Below are 14,470 nucleotides of genomic sequence, written 5' to 3'. Positions count from 1 at the left end.
GGCCAGAGATCAAAGGCTGCGCATCCCTTTATGCCCTTCGGGAAGCACACACATTGCTCTCTCCAATGACAGATACAGATTGAGGGTCCTGTACATCATTCTGGCGGGAGGCGGCTTGCTCACCGGCAATGGCAGAGCCCTTTCCTCCCAACACATACCCACAGCTGGCTCCTGGCCAACGTGACTGTGAGCAAGGCAGGCCGCAAAGTCAGAGTGCCACAGAAGAAACATTAGAAAATGTGGATTCTGCTCTCCAGTCCGCCTCTGACCAGCTGCCGTAAGCCGGACGAACAGCCGCCCTGCACGGGCTCCGAGTCCTTATCTCAGAAACAACAGCACACACCTACGTTACTATGGCCCCCTCAACTTCAAATCACCAGTGTTTTATGGACTCCACGAAATTAAATAAAGAGGCCCTTTGGCAGGAAATGTTAAGTATAACGTTGCCTACGTCAAAAGACCACAACAAAACCAAACACCTTTTTTGGGGGAGGGTGCCTGGGGGGGAACCCAGAACTTTATGCCCGCCAGGCAAGCGCTCTACCACTATGTTCACATACACGGCCCAATTTTCAGAAAAACTGTAAGTTCAAAATGAAATTAAGGAATGAAAAGAAATAAAAGCAAGAGAGACACTTCAACATGAAACTCTTCGTCTGAAGGATAGCAGTAATGAGTTCAGAGAGCTTGGGAGGAATACAACAGCACAAACTGCAAAACAGGAAACCCACTCTTGGCCGGCTGTCAAGAAGCCAGAGCTGGTGACACTGGAATCTATCTTAATTTGTAGTTTCTTCAAACTAATAGAGCCATTAGTGCACGGTTGAGCTGCCAATCACTAAAGCACAGTCACTGTCCCGACAGCCTTTTTAATCACTCGGGGTTCTTCGGTCCTGTTTCTGAGAATGGGAGCTAGCCTCAGCCTGCTCACCACTGTGGGTTGTTGTTTGTTTGAAGAGACCAGGTCTCACTGTATCGTTCGGGTTGGCTTCCAACTCCTGGGTACAAGCCATTCTCCTGTCCCGGCCTCCCAAATGCTGAGACCACAGAGGTGCCATCCTACCCAGCCACCATTTTAAAACAGTCAAACACAGCCTTACAATTTCCCCCTGTGTATACTTATACTGGCCATCCCTCTCCTAACAGCAGAGTGGCTTTTGGACTTACGGGAGCCCAATTTAAACAGCTCGGTCCCCCCAGGGCCCTTCCTAGGAACGCACTCAAACGGTCACTGAATGATTTTAAGAAAAGTACTTACCAGTCTCTTCAGGCATCTCAGACTACAGGGCGGCGTTTATACATCCAACCTAAGTTTAGACAACAGAATCATTTTTTAAAAAGGCATTTTCTAGAGATAGAAGAGCTTAGAAAAATGAGCTTTATAAACACCGGAGCCAGATTTCCATAGAAAGCAGAAAAATAATTTATTCCCAAAGAAGGCAGAAGTAAGAAATTCATCTTGAAAATACAGCTTGGTGTGAGTCGGCCAGGACAGACAGGTCTTCTCTGAGCGCTCCCCTACTGACCGCCCGCGGGGCTCTTCTTCATCTCGAGGCGGTTTTTAAGCACGTCGCCGACTCCCGCGCCGAGAGGGCAGCGCTATCTTCAGATCCACAGGCTGGAGGGCCAGAGTAACCGATTTCCTGGAAGAGCAGCACCTCCTCTCTCAGAAGAGTGCATACGCATTTTGTAGAGTCGGCACAGTTTAGGTGAAGTTTTAGGCACATCACTCATCAAAGTGTGAAAAGGCGAAGAAAGAAATACTGCTCGGCAGGACAAGATCTTCAGATGTGCTGTGGACTCTTAAGGCAGCTGAGGCTCGAATCAGGCGAGTCTAAGAAGGCAGTCTGGGTTCAGTGTGATTTTGCGTTTAGAAGGAATTTTCTTTGTGACCTGAAAAACAAAACTTCTTGTAACTGGTCCTCAAACCTTCCTCAGGAGAACAAAGTTAATGACAAGAAATGAATTAGGAGAAAACTTTAAATATGTACCAATAAATACCTAACTAAGAGTGGACCCATCATTGTACAGTTTGGACGGGTTTTGTAGGGCTGGGGCAAGGGGTCCAATTTGCCAAGAACACTCCCGAGCCTCCATGGTGCACACGCGGCAGGCTGACCCTGCTGCGGAAGGCAGGACGTGCGAAGCTGCCTCAGAGGCATGGGCCAGGACCAGATGCGCCCACCGGGCTGCGGGCACCTGTGCTCAGGCTTCCTGGCCCTTCCTGGGTGGCACTGCCACACAGCCCACGCGCTCGCTCTCTTGCTGCGCCCCCCCATGAACAGGCTCTCTGTCTCATTCTTGGTACTCAGGTGGCCCTCCAGATAGCTCCCTATTCTGGCTACGAGTAGAGGGGATAAATGACAGTTTCTTTTTCTAGTGTGTTAATGGTGCAACATCACCCCTGCAATGCTGGCAAATGTTACAAGTAGGAATGTTCGTACAGTCAACTGCTAACAGGGGTTGCATAAACTCCTTTATATGAAGTTTACATTGTCTGGGGCGGGGGAGCCAGTGGGAACATGATTGCCCATGATCCCCAGCCCTGCAAGAACAACAACAAAGTTTATGTTATGATGTCTACATAAATAAAACTATATATGCTACTTTTTTTTTTGGGGGGGGTCTGGGGATGGAACCCAGGGGCATTTTAAATCCGAGCTACACTCCCTGACCTATTTTTCATTTATTCTTTATTTTGAAACAGGGTCTCACTAAGTTGAAGAGGGCCTCACCAAGTAGCTGAGGCTGTCCTCGAACCGCGATCCTCCGGTCTCAGCCTCCCAAATGCTAGGATTGCAAGCGTGCGCCCCCACGCCCGGCTTATATATACTACTTTTGAAGTTAAAGACAATAAAGAAGCTAGGCCTGGTAATACTTGCCTGTAATCCCAGGACTTGAGAGGCTGAGACAGGAGGATCTCAGGCTCAAAGCTAGCCTTAGCAACTTAGTGAGACACTGTTTCAAAATAAAAAATAAAAGGGTTGAGGATGTAGCTTGGAGGTAAAATGCCCCTGGGTTCAATTCCTGGTAACACACACACACGAAATAAAAACTAAAATAGTTTTTGTCAAAGGTAATTTCCACAAAAGGCTTGAGCTGGCTGGTAGAAACCAAGCCGGTGATGACACATGCTTTGCCTCAGAGTGAAAACCGTTGGCAGTTAGGTGCCAGGGGGTGTGTGAGGCACCTGCATGATTCAGATCTGACATGGCTGCGGCACGCTGGTCTGGCAGGGCTGGAGGGCACAGACCCGCGGTGAACCTGGCTGGGCTGTCAGGTTTCCCCAGGCAGCGGGCACACGGAGGAGAGCCCATAGTTGCGCACTGTGCCAGCAGAGCCGGGGTTTCCCAGGCCTGTGGGCCAGGAGCGCCACAGGGATGGGGGCCTGCTGCTGAGCCTCACAAGCTGGGCCAGCCCAACGCCCCCCGCAGGAGCACCAGAGGGCTGGAGGCCCTGACGGCAGGGCAGGACACTGTGAACAGAACGCATCCATGTCAAGGTGCTGCGGAGAGGCCAGGGTGCAGCGAGGTGGTAGAGCGTGTGCTGAGCCTGGACAAGGCCCTGGCTTCCATCCCTGGCAACACACATACACACACACACACACACACACACACACACCCCTGAAATAAGAGGGCTTTTCACAATGCATTAGGAAAACAGCATCAGTCCAAGGAATGGCAATTACCAGAGTGATTTGCTTATTGTGGTCTGAGAACCTCGTGAAACCTCTTACGCTAAGGACCCTTTCTGTCCCCTCCTTGGGCCAGCGCAGCAAATAGCCCTCCACACAAAACTCTGCTCCAGGCAGAGCACAAGCGTTGCCTGAGAACACTGAAGTAGTGAATGTGGGTGTTTTGTGTGCTAATCTAATGAAGAGCATACTGATTAGACTCCCTCGTTCAGCTTTGTTGGGGGGGGGGGCAAAGGAACAATCATATAAAAGGAAAAAATAGGCCTTTACTTTGAAAACCCACATAGAATTGGAGGACAATTTTCGCTCAATATCAATAATGCCAGTTGAAAATAAATGTGCTATGTTAAATGGCACGGTCTTGTGGTTTCATCTTGGAGTAAAGGAAAGCAGCACATAAGCCTCTCTCTGATATGAAACAGCTATTTGAGGGTGGCCCTGGAGGATGTAATCAAAGGGTCCAGGGTCTCATTTTGTAAAATAAAGGCATCACAGATGGGTTTAGTGGCTCATGCCTGTAATGCCAGTACTTGGGAGGCTGAGACAAGAGGACCACAGAATCGAGGCCAGCCTCACCAATTTAGTGAAACCCTGTTTCAAAATAAAAAAACAAAAAACATAGGGCTGGGGGTATAGCTCGGAGGTAGAGAGCCCCTGGGTTCAATCCCCAGTAACACACACACACACACACACACACACACACACACACACACACCCCACACACATTAGATAATACTGAGAATGAGAATAATATAATTACATTAGAACCAAGACCTAGAAACCAGTTCAGAGAAAGATATCTGAATGCCTGTCTTCATTCCTTCTGCTGTGAATAAATCCCAGGCCTCACACATTCCAGACAAGAACTCTACAAGACTGTTTCTTTTCTTTCTTTTGGTACTAGGGATTAAATTCAGAGGCATTCTACCTCCAACCTATATCCCCAGCCCTATTTCATTTTTTAAATTTCGAAACAGGTCCTTGCTAAGCTGTTTAGGACTAAGTTGTTGAGGACAGCCTCAAACCTGTGATCTTCTCAAGCACTGGGATTACAGGCATGCACCACCACACTCTGCTTGAATATATTTCTCAAAAGATATGCATGTTAAGCTGGGCCTGGTGGTGCACGCTTGTAATCCCAGCACCTGGGAGGCGGAGACAGGAGGATCGCACAGGTTTGAAGCCAGCTTCAGCTACTTAGTGAGGCTCTCACCAACTTAGTGAGACCCTGTTTCCAAATAAAGTATAAAAGAGGTCTGGGAGTAGCCGGGCGTGGTAGCACACGCTTGTAATCCCGGCGCTTGGGAAGCGGAGACAGGAGGATGGCACAGGTTCGAAGGCAGCCGTGCTGGCTTAAGAGACCCTGTTTCCAAATAAAAATATAAAATAGGTCTGAGAGTGTAGCCCGGAGGTAGAAGGGCTTCCAGGAATCCCAGTATCACCAAGAAAAAAAAAAAAAAAAAGTCTGGGGGTAAAGGTAAGCAGGCTCGTGGTGCAACAACCCAAAGCAACGGCCTAAAGGAATGGTAAGAAGTGGGGGTGCCAAACACGCAGGGATGAAAGAAATCACTGTGAAGCCAAGTGGCCAAGAAAGGAAATACGAGGCTGTGGGGAGCCGCCTCCGCAAGAGGGAAGAGCAAGCAGGACTGCAGGAAGAGGGGCGGGCGGGCCAGGAGGCTGGGGTGCTTCCACAGCGCGCACACCTCGAATCTGCCTTCCAAGTTGCCGAATGCAGCTGGGTAGAGGCAAGAAGGGCTAAGTAAAGCTAATTAGAGACCCGAGAAGAGTAGGCCTGGAACCCCCAGGTCATGGAGGGGAGGGGTGCCAAGCAAGGCGCTCCCACAGGTCTGCAGAGTAGAGGGTTTTAGTTGGTGGTGCCTGGGCCCTTGGGTGACCCTGACTAAAGCTGTGAACTTACATTTCACGCTGCATCCCACGGGGCGTGAGTCGCTAAGATTAGGTTAATAAGAAAACAACCCATGGTAGCAAGGGAGAAGCACTGCCAGGTTCCGGCCCGCGGCACTCGGCCAGGAAGTGCGATGTGACCAGGAAACCCGGGTGGTGCTCTGCAGACGCCACTGCAGACAGAGCCCAGAGCTGCAGCCACCTGGGCCAGCACTAGGGCGGCTGGAGGAGGGAGGGGGGGGGAGGCACAAGGGCAGCCAGGTCTGAGTGAGGGGAGAGAGTGACGGAACAAAGGACCACACGGGGAACTGCACAGACACAGGTGAGTCTGGCCTGGCAGCATCCAGGCCGGAGCAGTCAGAGTAGAAGAAAGACCTCGCACTGTTCAGCTCTTCCTAGGTTGGCTTCATTTCACTGCCCCAACAGGTCACACCCTTCAGAGCCCAGTGTTCTGTGAAATCCCTACTCAGTACTATAAACATCAGGAGCACCTGACTGTTTCTGAACTGTTGAACTGTGTAGAAAACAGCTTACACGGGGCAAAGGCCTCCGTACCGGTCCCATCTGTTTCTCTCTTGTCCCAGGCTCTGTAATAAAACAGAATTCCTGCCCTGTAGGATTACGGCAGACCATCTAACAACTGCGCAGTGGCCCAACTACCGGCCAGGACACTGGCTCTTAGGCCAGATCCACTTTGAGGAGATTCCACAGCACACCACACCCCTCACGGCCGCAGGGCCACGCGTGAGCCTACGGCTGCACCCTGCACCGACAAGATGCATCCCTGCATCTCCTCAAGTCACACGCAAATCTAGGAGAAGCGGGAGTGGCAGGCAGCGGGCAGAGATAGAGTGAGCACTGCTCTTAAGAGTACTGGCCGAGATTTCCAGCCAAAAGCAAAGTATGTATAACTCAGCCCCTCATCAGTAACTGTGGTTCAGTTCTTCAATACAGAAAAGAAAATCAAAGCTGAGCATGGTGGCGCACGCCTGTAATCGCAGTACTTGGAAGGCCGAGACAGGAGGACCGAAGACTAGAGACCAGACTCAGTAACTTAGTGAGATCCTGTTTCAAAATAAATAAATAAATAAATAAATAAATAAATAAATAAAGCCAGACGCAGTGGCACATGCCTGGAATCCCAGTACTTGGGAGGCTGAGACAGGAGGATGGTAGGGTCAAGCACAGCCTTAGCAAGTAGTGAGGCTCTCATCAACCTAGTGAGACCCTGTTTCAAAATAAAAATAAAAATAAGGCTGGGTGTTTAGCTTGGATGTAGAATGTCCCTGGGTTCAACCCCCATTACAAAAAAAAAAAAAAGAGATGCGGGTGTAGCTCAATGTAGAATGTTCCTGGGTTTAATCCCCAGCACTATAACAAAAAAAATCAAGGCCGTGATTAAAATAGTAAAATATCAACTAGGTGTTTAACAGTAGTTGTTCAGATCGATTAAATTTTACTTGTATAAAGTTGTTCTTGGGATGGGGACGCAGCTCAGTGGTAGAGCACACACCCAGCATACCCGAAGTCCCTGGGTTCCATCCCTAGCACCAAAACTAGAACAGAATATTCAAAAGCCTCCACAATTGATCCTCATTTTTCTCTGCTGAATACCATGTCTAGCTTACACCAACTTTCCAAATCTGACCTCTTAAATCATGTTAAAAAACCCAAATTTTTCCTTTTCAGGTGCTAGTTGGCCCAAATTTGATTTCTGTACTCCTTTAGCATTTTACTAAATAAGTACTAAAGTAACCTTTACATAAAGGTTCAAAGTTAAAAAGGTAAATAGAACACAATTTCTTAATTTTACCGCCAAGATGAGAGGTCCCATCTTAGGAGCTCTTTCTGTTCTAATGTTAGGCAGAGATTAGGTCCCCACCCTCCCTCCGTCTGTCCCCCTGTCTGTCCATTCATCCAACTGTCTCTGAGACAGGACCTATGTTACCCAGGCTAGTCTTGAACTCCTGGGCTCAAGAGAGCCTCCTGCTCAGGCTCCAGAATAGCTGAGACCTCAGGCATGTGCCTCCGTGAGATTAGATCTCTTGATGTGATAGCTCCAAAGTCCTAGAGTGGTAGTATAGTACCACAGTAAGTATATTCAATGCAGAAAAGGTAATGGCATGATGGTCATCATTAGGATCCCTGGATGTGTCCTCTACTTCCTGACATTTGGCTTTTAAAGGAATGACCTTCAACTTAAGGATTTCAAGCAGCTAAGTTTGTGCTCAGGACCAGAAAGCAAATGGTAGAATGTGCCAGTCAACCAGGCTAACAGGGGCATGAGGCTTAACGCATAGACAGATGACGCCTCCTCAGGGCATTCAGTGTCAAGGGTCCTGTTCTCTCCTGGGAGGGAAGGGAAAGAAGTGCAGAGAAGTGAAGGGCAACGCTGGAACTCAATCCAAGAGAAGAAGCTTGAAGCCCTAATCAATCTCGCCAAGACCGCTAACGCTTAAAGGGATGGATTAAGGACAGGAAGATTTAATGAAAAAGGCAAATAAAAAATGATACGAGTCAAAAATATCCATGAGAGGGAAATCCAAGTTCCTTTGGACAAAGACAAAATACACACACACACACACTCACACACACACTCACTCACACACTCTCTCTTTCTACCCCCCCATTTATTTATTTATTTATTTATTTATTTATTTATTTATTTATTTATTTATTTATTTTGTGGTGCTGGAAATGGAACCTGGGGGCATTCTACCTCCGAGCTACACCCAGCCCTATTTCTTATTATTCTTCATTTTGAAATAGGGTCTCACTAATTTGCAAAGGGCCTCACTAAGTAGCTGAGGCTGGCTGCAAACCGCAATCCTCCTGTCTCAGCCTCCCAAATGCGGGGATTACAAGTGTGCGCCACCACGCCTGGCTAAGACAAAACTCTAGAAGGGGTACGGCTGGCTTATATATTGGACTGACAACATGGTGGCTGTGGGCAATGGGCATGGGACCAGCAATCTTATCGAGGGGAAGGTAGCAACTGCTAGAAAACGGTAGGTACCTGTAACCCACACCGTTCCCTTTCAAGAATCTCCCCAAAGTCACTGAAGAAGCGACAAAGTGTCATATGCATAGAATGGTGCTGTGGCTTTATCGACGACAGCAAAAAGATTAGAAACAACCTATGATATCACAGACTGCAGGTTGCTTACAGTCTGCTATTTTATATGTGTGTTTATACATGTTTGCCTCTACAGTTCCTGGCTCATAACTCTCTGTCCAAGACAGGCCAAAGAAACCAGAATTTCTCTCCTCCCAGAAGGGGTGGGGGATGGGGGCACTGGGTATTAAACCTAAGGGAATTCTACTTCTGAGCTGCACCCCCAGTAGGTTGCTGAGGTTTGCTAAGTTGCTGAGGCGAGCCTCAAACCTGCGATGTCCTGTATTAGGATTACAGGCGTGGGCCAGCACACCTGGCTTGGCACTAATTTCTATTTACCAAACACTGGAGATAAAGGAGCAAAGTAATCCAAACACTCCCGACTCAGCAGTGAACAGTGTTTCCGCCCTACCACTGCTCACCTCCTGATCCTCAGAACCAAATGAAAGCTGCAATTTTAAGATCAACCTTTGAAAGGCAGCCGTCTCTCACCAAGCAAAGGATTCAGAAATGTTCATCTTAAACCTGCCAGCCACTTCTAACAGCGCCTGGACCTTGTGATGACGAGTATAAAAAGTGACTTCTGTTCCGTGTCTATGAGCCTGCATGCAAACTTAATTTTATAAATCAAGCTGTATTTCTTTTTAAAAGCAGGATGATAGTAGCACCTAAAAAGATCTGACCAACAGATCCCCAAGACGGAGGCCAGGAAAATGGCCTCCATTTAAATTGAGCGTCAGTTTCCCTCTCCTTGCTGCAGCCTGCTCCTGCATCCTACTCAAAGGGCTGGGAAAGCCTGAGAAAAAGTCAAGGCCAACTCCAGCAGACCCACCATGTCCAGGCAGAGGTGGAGAGCATAGTCACCTGAAGGCTGGCCCCCGGGCCTTCTTCTTCCTCAAGGCCAGTGATACTTCAGATACCAGATGGTTTCATTTCCCAGCTGTGGTCCAAAGAGAGGGTTGAGTTGGGCCAGAATTGCAATCAGCCAACTAAAAAAATGGTGGAGAGAGGAACAACAAAATGTGGTGAAATCATGTTGGAACATGAACATTTTCATTTAGGACGGAAAAAGCGTGTTAGTAAAACCTAAATCGGTTCTGTTTGAAACAAACCTTCACTGCACATTGTGCTAACGGGAGCATGTCTAAAAACAAAACATTTCCCAACAGCCAACGTTTGACTCCAGCCCATGAGCTTTCATTCTGACTCACACTTCGACTTCCTGGTCTAATCACACCTCCACCCAAAGGCAAACACATCTTGTGGTGCCAGTGGAGCTGCCCCAAACGGGCACTGAACTTCTGCTGCTGACTCCACTAGAGACAGGTTCACCCCTGCGGCACAGACTTGCCACAGGAGTGCGATGGCGGCTCATCTTACCTCAGGGTCAGAAGTGACCAACAGCACAAAATTAGCTTTATATTTTTCTTAATGCCGGGTGTGGTGGTGCACGCTTGTAATCCTAGCACTTGGGAGGCTGAGATAGGAGGATCGCACAGCCAGCCTCAGCTACTTAGTGAGGCTCTCAGCAACTTAGTGAGACCCTGTTTCCAAATAAAGTATAAAATAGGTCTGGGAGTATAGCCCGGAGGTAAAAAAAAAAAAAGCCCCTGGGTTCCATCTCCAGTAACACACACACACACACACACACACACACACACCCCAAAAACAAAAAAAAACCCCAAAAACTGAGAATGCTCAAAGAGTTTTGAATAATTGGTTTTATGCCTGATATTATAATTCATATATCCAATGACATTTGAGAATCACTGAATTAAGACCAAAGCAAAGAGAAAAGACAGCATGCATGTCCAGCTATTCAAGCCATTCCATGTTTTGCCTACTAAACAAATTTTTAATGAACACGGTTCCAGGCCCCAGGACTACAATGGAGAAGATGAAATGTCATCATTCACAGAGCGTATATAATGTCAGACAGTAAGTGCTATTAAGGGCATAAGCAAGGAGCAGGACAGAAACAATTGGGGGTATTCCCTTGATGAGAGGGCCAGGAAAAGAGGTAACTTGTAGACATTAGAAGGAAGCAGACTATACATTGCTTTTAGTAACTTAAACACATGAATCGACTCTCACTTTTCCCATGCAGGGAAGGAGAGTCAAGGAAGGAGCCCCTCTACTCACTGCCTTGGGGGAATGAATCTTAGTGACATAATCCCATGCTATCCTCTCTGGCTGAGGCTAGGGCAGTGCTTTCTAAGGAAAAGGAGACAGGCGGCTATACTAATCTCCTAAACATTCAGGACCATATATGAAGAAACTAGCCAAACCCAGCGAGGCCGCTATCAGGTTGGATCTCTTCTTCCATTTGCGGCCATTTTTGGAATTCTTCCAAAGAATCAGAAGTCTGACTGTTCTCTGGGAAGAGACTGCCTGAGACTCAGCCAGCATGGCACCAGAAGCGGAGCCTACAGAAACAGCGCCTCCTTTCCACCCACAAAGGTGCTTTTGTGACCAGAAACACGATACCTGAGGACATGGGGCCAAAACAGATACTTCAGGCTGACTCATTTTATAAACAAAAAGTGAATTCAGATGTGATTCTCTGATCCATCCTTAGAACTAGGGTATTAGACACAAACACAATACCAAGACTTGTAGCTGGGGCTTAACATCCTTCTGATACTAAACAGAAAGAAAGAGGAGTCACAAGAGACAGGCTGAAAGCTCTGTGGCTGCGGCCAACACTAATGGTGCAGAGCTCAGAGTCATGGAAAATTCCACCCAAACCCAGGATTTCCCCAATCCCAGCAGCCAGTATGAGCTGCCTGCAAACAGTTGCCTGTGTTTCCTAAGAGACTGAGATAACTGGACAATGCTTAGAAATACTAAACAAAAATATGTCAGAACCCCAGCTTGTCTCTGTTGCCTTTTGTCACCAAGAATGGATAGAATGGAAGAAAAATAGCATCTCCCAGCACTTCGGGGGACGCTATAGGCCTGGCTTCTAAATTTAGGCTGCAGATTAGAATTATCTGGGGAGCTTTGGGAAATAGTGATGCTGCAGTTGACATGTGACCATTCATTTAACTCTCATAATACACAGTTAAGGAAATCGAGGCAGAGAAAGTAAAAAAGACTTGCCTATGGTCACAATGTTAATTAGGTAGTGATAGGTCCCAGAAAAGAAAACCAAGTCAAATTATAGTGTTCCCACTATAAAAACTGACCTTTTGAGCTGGGCATGATGGCGCATGCTTGTGATCTCAGTACTTGGGAAACAGGAAGATCACAGGTTCATGGCCAGCTTCAGCTATTTAGTGAGGTCCTCTACAACTTAGTGAGATCCTGTTTCAAATTGAGAACAAAAAATAGTAGCTTGGAGGTAAAATGCCCCTGGACTTAATCCCTAGCACCGCAACAAACAGACAAACTGACCTTTTGATTATACACACACACACACACACACACACACACACACACACACACTTATTTATTTTGCGGTACTGGGGATGGAACCCAGAGGCATTCTACCTTCAAGTGACACCCCAGTCCTATTTTTTATTCTTTATTTTGAAACAAGGTCTCACTGAGTTGCAAAGAACCTAAGTAGCTGAGGCTGGCTTCCAACCTGCGTAATCCTCCTGTTTCAGCCTCCCAAATAATGCTGGGATTACAAGCATCCACCACCACGCCCAGCTTATTTATCTATTTATTTATTTTGTGGCACTGGGGGTGGAACCAGGAGCGTTTCTACCTCTGGGCTATACTACCTGACCTAGTTTATATTTTATTTGGAAACAGGATCTCACTAAGTTGCTGAGAACCTCACTAAGTAGCTGAGGCTGGCTTCGAACCTGTACAATCCTAGTCTCAGCCTCCCAAGCGCTGGGATTATAAGCACGTGCCACCACACCCGGCTTGAGATATTTTAAATTAGAACATTTCTTAAGTTTTAAGTTTAGCTATATCAAAACTAGAATTAAGCAAATAAGAACTCATCTGCTCATTTTTTTTTTTTTTTTTTTTTTTTTTGGTGGTACTGGGGGTAGAACCCAGAGGCTTTCTACCTCCGGGCTATCCTCCCAGACCTTTTTTTTTTTTTTTTTTTTTTTTTGAAACAGGGTCTCACTAAGTTGCTGAGAGCCTCACTAAGTAGCTGAGGCTGGCTTTGAACCTGTGTGATCTTCCTGTCTCAGCCTCCCAAGCGTGGGGATTACAAGCGTGCGCCACCATGCCCGGCTCATCTGCTAAATATTAAGTTGATTACAAGCCTTTGATACCTGGGGAAGAAATACATAGGCCAGGTGCAATGGCACATGCCACTCAGGAGGCTGAGATAAGAGAAGCACAGGTTCAAGGCCAGCCTCATAAACTTAGCATGACCCTGTTAAAATAAAAAATAAAATAGGGCTGGGAGTATATCTCAGAGAGAGAACGCCCCCATAACTACACAGAAACAAAAATGAAGTCCACATTGCTGGCTCAAGTCAGAATCTAGAAACTCTTTCAATTTAATTTCACACACCAGCTTTGTTTTATGGCAGGATCTTACTGTGTTGCCCCAGATGGCCCAAGTGATCCTTCTGCCTCAGCCTCCCAAGTGCGCATGCTCCTCCCATGCCCCAAGTACTAGGTATTGAACCCAGAGGTGCGCTACCACTGAGCTACATTCCTAGCCTTAAAAAAAAACAACATTTATTTTAGACAGGGTCTCGCTAAGTTGCCCAGGCTCACCTCGAACTTGTGATCCTATCTGAGCCTCCATAGTCGCTGAGATTACAGGTATGTACCACCATGTGCAGCTACACACTATTTTTTAAGTTTCAAATTAAGCAAAAACAAAGAATGACAGCAACAACATTAAAAAAAAAAAAACTTACTTAAAAAAAAAGTTGCAGTTGTGGTGGCGCACGCTTCTAATCCTAGTGTTTGGGAGGCTGAGACAGGAGGATCACATAGATCCGAAGCCAGCCTCAGCTACTTAGTGAGACCCTGTTTCCAAATAAAATATAAAATAGGACTGGGAGTATAGCCTGGAGGTAGAAAGCCCCTGGGTTCCACCCCCAGTACCACACACACACAAAAAAGTTATGAAAATTCCTTGGGAAACAGTCCAGCTTGTTCATTTGACATTTCACAAAGGAATTTTCCCTTCAAACCAGCTGAGCTCCGCGTCCGCCCTTCTGACTACCTCTTGACTTAAAATATCCCTTCAAAGCTGATAAACACGCAGAGCATCTGAAGGAGAAAAACCCACTGTGAATTGGTGGAAGTGGGTGGAAGAAGAGATCACATTCCAATGAATCTATTACTTCATGTGCTCAAGAAAAGGAACTAAATGTACCCTTCCCGTTTGCCCAAACTGTTCCGCCTGTGTTCATGATCTGAAGGCCGGCCCATGACCAGCCAGCTGAGAGTCTTCAAACGAGCCCGGCAGCCACGGCGCGATTTCAGAGCTGCGAGCTGGAATGGAGTGGCATGAGTCCAGTTCCTCGCTTTAAAGCAGAGGACACCAAGTCCTAGTGGCAGATAATCGTGGCAGAGCTGGAGAGGGGAGCTCGGGACCCCTAAGTCTCATTCCATCAGGCTGCTTCTACAGGGCGCGAAGGATGAACACAACCAAACAGCCCAGGGGGCTGCATTTATCCCACAGTATTTACCAGGCCATGTTCCACATTGGGCCCAAGCGTGCAAGGAGTGGGTCGAGGGGCCAACCACGAGGGACACACGAGCCCTAGGAGACAAGCCAAGATGGCAGGAGATGTGCTGTGGTGGTGGTGCAGAGGCACTTTCAT

At 47.3% G+C, this 14,470-nt stretch overlaps 1 protein-coding gene across 1 annotated transcript in view; it reads right to left on the bottom strand.

Moving 5' to 3' along the window:
- Positions 1-1,702: 1,702 nt before the first annotated feature.
- The window catches only part of ATP6V0E1 (ATPase H+ transporting V0 subunit e1), a gene marked incomplete at its 5' end in the record, with an annotated part of 30,015 nt that continues 17,247 nt past the window's right edge, over positions 1,703-14,470 (bottom strand). The window contains 2 exons of the mRNA XM_080699405.1: positions 1,703-1,893; positions 9,579-9,703. Of these exons, the coding sequence (XP_080555531.1) occupies positions 9,610-9,703 (94 nt within the window). The 3' untranslated portion in view covers positions 1,703-1,893; positions 9,579-9,609. The remainder of the gene's footprint in view (positions 1,894-9,578; positions 9,704-14,470) is intronic.

This window comes from Muscardinus avellanarius (assembly GCF_963383645.1).
Source record: "Muscardinus avellanarius genome assembly, chromosome: 7".
NCBI lineage: Eukaryota > Metazoa > Chordata > Mammalia > Rodentia > Gliridae > Muscardinus > Muscardinus avellanarius.
The sequence above is the reverse complement of the archived record's forward strand: the minus strand, read 5'-3'. Positions and strand labels throughout refer to the sequence as shown.